This window comes from Echinops telfairi, unplaced genomic scaffold, assembly GCF_000313985.2.
Source record: "Echinops telfairi isolate 266 unplaced genomic scaffold, ASM31398v2 ScPeMD7_7467;HRSCAF=8505_1, whole genome shotgun sequence".
Classification (NCBI taxonomy): domain Eukaryota; kingdom Metazoa; phylum Chordata; class Mammalia; order Afrosoricida; family Tenrecidae; genus Echinops; species Echinops telfairi.
In genome coordinates, this window is record NW_022111368.1 from 10,736,859 (window position 1) to 10,746,386 (window position 9,528).

At 44.6% G+C, this 9,528-nt stretch overlaps 1 protein-coding gene across 1 annotated transcript in view; it reads right to left on the reverse strand.

Moving 5' to 3' along the window:
- The window catches only part of TUBGCP3 (tubulin gamma complex associated protein 3), a 97,201-nt gene extending 90,909 nt beyond the window's left edge, over nt 1-6,292 (reverse strand). The window contains exon 1 of the mRNA XM_004704307.2: nt 6,150-6,292. Within this exon, the coding sequence (XP_004704364.1) occupies nt 6,150-6,225 (76 nt within the window). The 5' untranslated portion in view covers nt 6,226-6,292. The remainder of the gene's footprint in view (nt 1-6,149) is intronic.
- Nucleotides 6,293-9,528: the final 3,236 nt, after the last annotated feature.

Here is a 9,528-nt window from a genome sequence, read left to right on the forward strand (position 1 = left end):
CCCATATGTCTGATACCAATCTATAAAGTCCTCTTCTGACTCACAAAACGCATGCAATGACGCCAAATGTAGGACGATCACAGGCCAGTGGGTAGAAAGGTCTTTGGTTCCAGTGGCACTGTAAGCATCTCAGTGCTGACAGGGGTCTCTACTGGCTTCTCCAGCACCCAGGGCTGCATCAGGGTAGGTCCATGTGGCTTCTCCTCAGGGATGTCTCACAGGGAGTCAGCAGCAAGAGATAAATCTCCCACCTCCAAAGAGGAAAATATAGGAATTCCTAGAATTCTCAGAAGGCCATGCCTACACAGATGCATCTTGATTGACAGGGCAGACTCCACCCCTTCACTTGTAATCCTGTCAAATTGACACCACATTACATAACTGCCACAGATGGTAGCTCTTTAGGGGAACAGAAAGCATCACCTTTCCCCCTGGGAGCAACTGATGGTTTCAAACTGCTAACCTTGCAGTTAGCAGCCCAAAGTATAACCACACATCCAGGGTCCTTCAAAGCAGCTATAATTGTACTACAAAAAGTATCTGCACTCATGAAATATTTCAGCCAACCAGTAAAAGCCATAAAAAACAAAATCCTAGAAACAAAAAAATCATAATACTAGAAATCTTTTTAACAGAATGGAGATAACAGTGAGGTGTCAGCTAAATCCACACATACATAAAGAGCACACCAGTCTATGTGATCTAAGGATTGTAAATAATAAAAACCAAGATCAAAGAAGGGGTTATTATTAGAGTTTAAATTCTGCACATCATTAGAGTTTGCAGAAGACTGGATGACAGTGAAGGCCCAAAATTCATTTGCAGAGTTCCCATCCATTCAGCCAGAGACTAGGGACATGAGTAGTCTTATCCTTAAATAAAGTGCAATGGAGAGTAAATTAATACAGATGTATGAAGGTTAAAATTTAACATATTATCATTTGTTTTCTCTTTTGATCCATTTTTAACGTGTTCTAGTTTCTATTCTGCTTTTTCCTAGATAGAGGGTTTTCTGTTTTGTTTTGTTTTATTGTCACTGTTGGGTGTGTTTTTTTATATGATTTTCTTTATATGAAATCCAGGATATGTAAGGATAGAGATAGTAGCTAGATTAATAGCTCCTTAGGTTATGCCAAGGGGAACTGGTAGGCGTAGGCAAAGAGGAGCTAAAAATAATGGGCACCAAAAAAATGGGTACAAGAACGAAGAAACTCATGTAAAATTGACTGGTGAACAACTGAATTGTATGTTATGTTAATTATATCTCAATAAAACCATTTAAAACATATAGTCATTCTATGTTTATAAGGTAGAAACAGAATCTAGACTAGTCAAAAACCACCCAACTAAAGGAAACCTACTGCTAACTGAATCCATTCTGGCTAATAGCAACCTTGGAGGGCAGAGTGGAACTGGCCCTCTCCGCTATCCTCTGGGGTCATTAGACATCAGAGTTTGCCCTTTGGGTTCCCAAGGGTGTAAACCTTAGTAGAAAGCCTCTTTCTCCCAAAGAGAGGCTAGTAGAGTCAAAAGTGCTGACTTGCAGTTAACTTGGTAAGAAATATAGCAGGGCATTACTCTTTCTTTGATGAACCTACCACTAAAGATTAAAATGGGAAATACTAACAAAAATGGGAAATACTAAAATGATAACTACAGTTTCTAATTTAACATGCCCATTGTGTGAAATATTGTTCATTTTTTAAAGTAAACTCAATTGGCAACTCAACTTTTTCTTAACCACCGCTAGGTGTTAAACACCATTTAGGATATAAAAACATATTGTATAACAATTAACAAAACAGACAAGACCCAAACTCATGGCACCTAATGAGGAGATAAGTAAGCAAGCAACTACACAAGGTGATAAGAGTTACACAGAAAAGCAGCAGGATGCTCTGATAAGTAACAAGAAAGACTTTGTGAAATAGGTTAGGGAAGGCCTTCTGTGAGGAAGTGACCTTTAAATTGGAGCCTGGTGTGTACATACCAAAGAAACAGGTAGAAAAAGAGCACAATAAGATTCAGAGGGCTACTTTGTAACTATTCCTCAAAGTAAAGCAATGCCATTAGATACCAAAATGTAACTTAGGCCAAGTCCTTCCACTGAGGATAGTTTCAGGGCCATCCAATCAAGGTTGACTTGGTCACTCTAAAGGACTGGGTAGAATTGACACCAGATTACGTAACTAACTACCACAGAGGGTAACTCTTTATGAAAATAGAAAACATCATCTTTCCCCCTGGGAGCAGCTGATCGTTACAGGAAATGGCTTCCAATTAAAGAAAAACAAAACAAAACACGATTATATGCTAACCAGCTTTGGTGTTGAGATATCAGTTGTCAGGAGCGTGGGAAAAGCATTTGAAATTCCTCTGGCCTTTTGTTATTTGCCATGAAACCCTATGTGCACAAAATAGAGCTGTTTCATTGGGTTTTTAAGGAAAGCATTTCACCAGGACTGTCTTCCCAAGAGCATCTATGAATGGGCAGCTGTTCAGCTAGTAAGTAGTCTAGCACTTCACCATTCATGGATCAACTGGGCATCAATTCATTCAACAATAAACTTTCTGGCACAGTACCAAAGATCAGAATTTGTGCTGCAAAATATACGAGTGCACTTAAAAATTAAACAAGGTGAGGGATGAGCTGAGAAGCCCACCAGAGCAGGGCCTGATGAAGTAGAGTTTCAATGCCGCCAGGGTCACCCAGCGTGAACAGGTTTCAGAGGGCCTTCCAGGCTAAGAACAGACAACGAGGAAGGACTGGGTTCGTCACTTTGGAGGAAGATGCTACTGAAAACTTCCTGCTCGGGTTCAAAGCATTTTCAATACTGAAAGCCTACACAAAGGAACAGAGCATTGTGGAGACACTGCTGGCAGATGGCCCCTCGGTCCGAGGGTAACTGAAATGTGACTGAAGAGGAGCTGATTTCTTAGTCAACCATGGTTATGTAAATCAGGCAACATCTGTGGGAATGGAGCCTTCAATAGAAACAGGTGCTTCTAATGATTGGAACTTAGAATGTGCAAAGTATGAATTTAGGAAAACTGAAAGTGGTCAGAAATGAAAGGGAACGCATGAAGATCGATATCCTGGGCATTAATGAGCTGAAGTGGATTGGTGTCGAATCAGAAAATCCTGTGATTTACTCTGCCCGAAATAACATATCAAGAGGAACGGGATGGCATTCAATGTCAGAAAGGATCTTGCTTATTTAATCCATCATGAAGTACAATGTTATCTGGTATCTGGATATACAGTATCTGTCAACCTCCAGGAAATCCAATCAATACAACTACTATTCAAATGTATGCACCAGCCACAAAAGCCGTGAGGAGGAAACTGAAGAATTCTAGCAATTACGTCAGTCAGAAATCAATCAAATATGCAATGAACATGCAGTAACAGTTATTGCATCCAACTTGCATGCAAAAGTTGGAAATAAATAGGAAGGAACAGTAGTTGGAAGATATGGACTTGGTGATAGAAATGAAGCTGGTGATCGCATGACAGAATTATGGAAAACCAACAACTGTTCACAGCAAAAACCTTTTTTCAACAACACAAAAGGGGACCATAGACATAGGCTTCTCCAGATGGAATACGCAGAAATCAAACTGACTACATTTGTAGGAAGACAGAATGGAGAAGCTCAATATCAGCAGCTAAAACCAGACCAGGGGCTGACTGTGGAACAGACTGTCAATTGCTCCTGTAAGTTCAGGATAAAGCTGAAGACAATGAAAACAAGTCCACAGGGGCCAAAATACAACTGAGTCTACCCCACCTGAATGCTGAGGAATTTCTCTCTGAGGTGATAAAAAGTTGTCAAAGCAAATAGTAATGATAATTAAACAACACTGGGAACATAATTCCACTGAATCTTATACTTTAAAATCGTTAAAATGGAAAATTATTAACTATATATACTTCTTTGCTCCAATAAAATTGTTTTACAGTTAATGAGAATCTGGGCATGTTGGTGAGATACGGACACACAATGGTCGTTTAGGGGATACAAACAAATGGTTTGTATTTGACTACAAAACTAAAGGTTGATAGTCTGAACCCACCCAGCAGTTTCATGAAGAACCCAAACCTACTGCCACCAAGTTGATTCCAACCCATAGCAACTCTACACAGAGCTTTGGAGGCTGGAAACCTGTTCGGGAGCAGATCACCTGGTTTCTCCTGTGGTTGGTGGGTTTGAATGGCCCACCATGTGACTTGCAGTCCAGCCCTTACCCAACATCACCATGGTTCTTTGAAAGAAAGGCCTGGTGATTTCTTCTGCTAAGACAACTGTCAAGAGAGAGCTATGGAACAGCCCTACTCTGCAGCACACATAGAATCAACCAAACAACAACAAATTTTTATTCTGGGGAGGAGGGGATAGGCAATAAGAATACACATGTGGCTTAACTCTACCGGACAAATTATAAACCAGTGGTATAATGACAACACTGGTGTTAAAGCAGGCACCTCATAACTAACAATTTAGTTAACTGATTTCTCCCATGATAATGAACATCAAATTAGAAAATTAACTGAGCATGCTTGAGTTACTGATTCAAAAAATGAAGAGACAAATTAGAACTCAGTACACTTATATCCAATTCAAGGTTTTTGTGCTTGTCCCCACTAATTTAGAACACTCACTCCCCACGTATTCCCAAAGCCCTCCTCACTCTAATCAGGTATTTCAGTATTTCATAGAAAGCTTCTCTGATCTCTTCCTTCTCTATCCTTTACCCTCTCTTTTTTCTCATCATAATATTAACATTACACATTTACATGCTTATCAGCTGCCTAGCTCTCTGAAATGTCTGTCCAGTTCATCTCTTGTATCACCATACGTAGCACACACCCTGGGGAGTGCCTAAATATGTTTTGGATAAAGTGGTGAAGATGAAGTGTGACAAAATGTAGCAAGAACTATAAAATAAGAGTCCTGTAATATAGTGGCAGAAAAAAAAATCATCTTTGCCCCTATGACTAACATAGAACATCAAATAAATGTGGATACACTTATTGTCATGTCATGAAACAAAGTCAAAATAGACTTCAATTATTTACTATATATTTTAAGTCTTCGCTCGTTGCTGCACAATTTCTTCCCCACTTTCTGGTGCTTAAGGAAAAAGGAAACCAGGTAATTCAATTACCCAGAAAATTCCCTTAAGATGCACCTCAACTTCCCCCTCCTCCTCCCCATAAATATCTAGAGATGACATACTGTACCATTTTTTTAAAAAAGAAGCTCAGGTACAGAACAGCTTCACATATTATGCAGAAGGGGGATTTCTGCTGTGTGCGTGCTGGAATAGTTTTATATAAAGCCCAGCCCTCAGTCGTTTAATTAAAAACAAAGCTGTAGGGTATGGGTTCATCAAAAACCCCACAGCCGTCGAGCCAATTCAGACTCTGGCGACCCTATGCAAGGTTTTCGCAGCTGTAAATCCTGGAAGGAGCATGACAGCTTCAGGGCTGCAGTCTCCTCGGGCTGCGGGTCTGGTGAGTTTGAACCCCGACCTTGCAGTGCACAGTCCAATGCTTTAAAAAGAAAGCCTTCCCGAGATCCTCAAACCGGCTATTCTCTGCTAAAGGAAAGGGGAGACTGGTGCGGCTAGCCACCACCTCCCACCCTCCCCAGCGCCACCCTCGCAATGCCGGCCGCTCTGCCCCTGCTTCCCACCCCTTCAGCAGCACCCCAGATCAACGCAAAGGCGCCCTCGCCCGTTCCGTACCATCGGAGGCGCACAACGGCGTAACCTGACAGTCGTCCCCCGAGACGCGCGGTGACAGCCTGCTCCCGAGCCCTCAGAGTCCTTACCCACGGCACTCTCCTCCCTCCCTCTCCCGCAGCCGGTCAGCCGCGAAGCAGCTGCCCGCCGACGGGGTGCTGCAGCGCCTGGCAAACCCAGGGCAGCGTCACCGGCCTGAGAGACTGGAAGAGCACCGTGCGCCTCGCGGCAACCGCGATCGCGCATCCTCTCCGGCTGCACACGCACCACCGCCCACTCCGGGGCCCCTCGGGGACAGGGGCGGGGAGCGGCCTCGGGCCGCAGCGGCGGAGTCCCGGGTCCCCCGAGTCCCCCGGCCCCCCGGCCCGCGGCACGCGCTCCCGCCGCCCGGGCGCCCCTACCTTCGCTCTTGCCCAGGATCCGGCAGCACAGGTTCTGCAGCAGAACGTTCGGCGACTTCTGGTCCGGGGCCGCCATCCTCGGCCGGCGCTGGCGGTGCAGGTGGCCGGGGCCTGGGGAGGAGGCTGGCCGGCCCAGGTGGGCAGCCCCCGCTACTGCCCGCGGGCTGCACCCGCCTTCCCCAAGCCCGAGGGCGCCCCGGGATGCGGCCGCGCGCGGGGCCCCGCTCCCCGGCGGCCGCCGGCAGCCCCGTCCCCGACCCGCGCCCCGAGCGTCGGCGGCCGACCCTGACAGGCTCAAAAGACAGAAACCGCTGGTGGCAAGGACGCCATTTTAACAGAACCCGCCGAAACTGCCGGCCAGCCCCCACAATGCCTTTCTTCTTCCCACGCCTTCGGAGTTTCTAGTTGCAACGGCTTAAAAGTTCCCCCTCCCTCGCCCGTCCGTCCCCCCAGCAACACCACGCGCGCACAGAGGTTCCGGGAACAAATCGCTCCGAGCTGCTTTGCACACGCCGCTCAGTGCTGGTGCTTCCCGCTTAGCTCCGAGCGTCTTTCTAGGCATTTTCACACGTTACCCTGGAGTTTAGCGGATAGTGAATGCCTTGCTACGTAAGTGCTTGCGTTCCTGATAGTGACTGCATTTATAGTCCCTACTGTGGCGTTTTTAAAACCTCCTCAAATTGGTTTGGGTCACATTTTTAATGGAAATCTGTTGGCAGGAATACAAGGGTTTGTTTTGGTTTGGTTTGGTTGAGCATTTAATATCTGCTATTTTAGCAGCGTTGTGCTTACAATGGATGCTATTTATAAGTAGAACAGGTGGCTGCTCACGGGACATGGCTTTAGTGATACTGACTCATCAACCCCAAACTTCCAACTTCTTTACCCAGTTCCATAAAACTGTGATAGCACTGGAAAAATAAGCCAGTTGGATGAAGAGTGAAAGCAGAGAAAACTATCAAAAAGGAAAAAGATAAATCAGCAAGGCAAATACAATACAGCATTTAATTTAAATTCAATAAAGGAAGCCTACACTGGAAGTACCAAGTCCTGAAAACTGCCAAACCCACCTTGGGGGGAAAAAAATAGAACAAATGGCTCAAGCCACAAATCCACTGGTTAGGGATATGGAATCCTAACAGGGTCTGGGAAAGGAATGTACGATTCACACAGTTGGACAAGGTTGGGATACTTGTCATAAGTGGAAACAAAGTTTCTGTCCAGGAAAATTTGGGATAAAGATCAGATAAATCTGTATCTCGGGATGGCTTCAACAATAGCAGAAAGACAGGACCATTCAACCATCCAGTGAACTTCATAGGAGAGAAAGCAAAAGGATAGATCCAAAGGAGAACTCGAAGGCCACCCAAAAAAGAGAACGCTCCATGCTTCCTCCTTGGAATCAAGCATGCCACGGGATACCACAGTGTTCTTGTTCTTGGCCAAGAGAACGGGATTATTCCATGTCCTAGGTCATCCTCATCAGATGTGAAGCAGATCCGTTGTGATCCACAGGATGATCATGGACTGGTTTTCAGCAGTAACTTGCCATAGAGCCAGCTTTGCCTCGCAGTGACCCCATACGCAAGAACATGGGACCACGCTCCCTTGGGCTGGTTTTCAGAAGCAGATTGCCGGGAATTTCTTCCTCATCTGTTCAGCATCAAAACAACCCACAAGCTTCCACGGACAGACAAGGGGTGGCTGTGCTTGAGGTGCTTTGGCCAGGAATAAAACCTGGGTTCTCCACATAGGAGGCAAGAATTCTTCCACTGAACAACCACTGCCTTCCTCTTCCAATCTAAAGAATGGGGAGGAAATAATTATGCTACAAAGTCTCGCAACTGTAAAGAGGGCAGTAAGGGAGTTGTCCTAGAATTAGCAAATAGGACACAAGACCCAGAAGCCTTCTTTAAAGAGAGACAAAGAAAGGCAGAAGACATGGCCTCGGGGATTATTTGTTTGCAACCAAATTGCCATTACTAATTCTCCATTTCATCCATTACTCCCGCCTGGCAAAGTCAGTCAGTCAGTGGACCATGAAGAACATGGAAGTGATGAGGGCAGGGAGGGGGATGATTCATAATATCCTGAAACTTTTTTATAGACTGCAGGATCTTCCCTGTCAGAAAATTGTGCAGAAGTGAGTCTTCATGGTAGCCATAAGAGAAGCCTTCCTTGTGCCCCACAATAGTTAGGGTTTGGATCCCTGACACCGACATAGCATCATGACCACTCCAGGTAGGCCAGGAAATCAGTGACTACTAACAGAAGGCCCAGTTAACTTAAAAGATTTGTGACCTTGGACTTGCCCAGGAGGAGCCAAAAACAGTTAGAGACAGGAGAGGAAAATAGCAATGGTATCTTCTCCCTTCTTTAAATACCTGGGGTTGAATGAAGTCTGGCTGCTCACAAAGGAGAAAAGGACACGCACTTCAGCGTGGATCTGACGTACACGTTGTTCATTGAACTATACAGGAGCTGAAAAATCACAAACAAAAATACCCTGGATGTGACCAAAAGGCCATCAACTCTTATTGAGCTGTTATTAGACGTGTGACAATTAGGTTGTATGTCCAGGAGGCTTGTTTGTGCTCTAAACCTGCATCCAAAATATGGTGCTATTTCTCCAATATCCAGGGCCCTTGAGCCCATGAAATGAGAGTGGAAACATTATAACACTTAATGATGCATTAGAAAGTTTTGCTTCCTGTCCCTGTCAACTTATGGTTTTCAGGTGTAGAGGTATTAGTGCCACAGAGAGGAATACTCCTACCTAAAGATACAGCACTGATTTCATTGAACCTGAAGTTAAGAATGCCTGCTGGCCCTTTTGTATTCCTCAGGCCTCTGGATCCAAAAAGAGTGTTACTGTATTCGATGATGTGGTTGATACTGATTACGAAGGGGATATTTACTTGGTATTGCATAATATAGGTCAACTTTATCGGTAAACAGCTAAACATAATACAGGTAAACAAGAATGTGTCTGGAACCCAGAGATTCCTTAGGTCATCTCTTAGCACGACCATGTCTTGCGATTAAAGTTAATAATGATGTATGTATATAGCAGCCCATTTCAGGCATGATTACTAATGGCCCAGACTCTTCAGGAATGAAGGTTTGGGGCATCTCACCAGGCAGAGAACTCTGACCAGCTGAGGTCCTTCCTGAGGGCCAATGGAATATGGAATGGATAGTGGAAGAAGGTAGTTCTAAATACCAGCTACAGCCACGTGATCAGTTGCAGAAGCAAATATTGTCATAGTTATGGACATTTCCTATTTATATGTAGATGTGTTAGTCTGGGTAGACTAGAGATACAAATCCATGGACACACATATATGTATACAAAAAAGATTTATATACAAGAGCAACT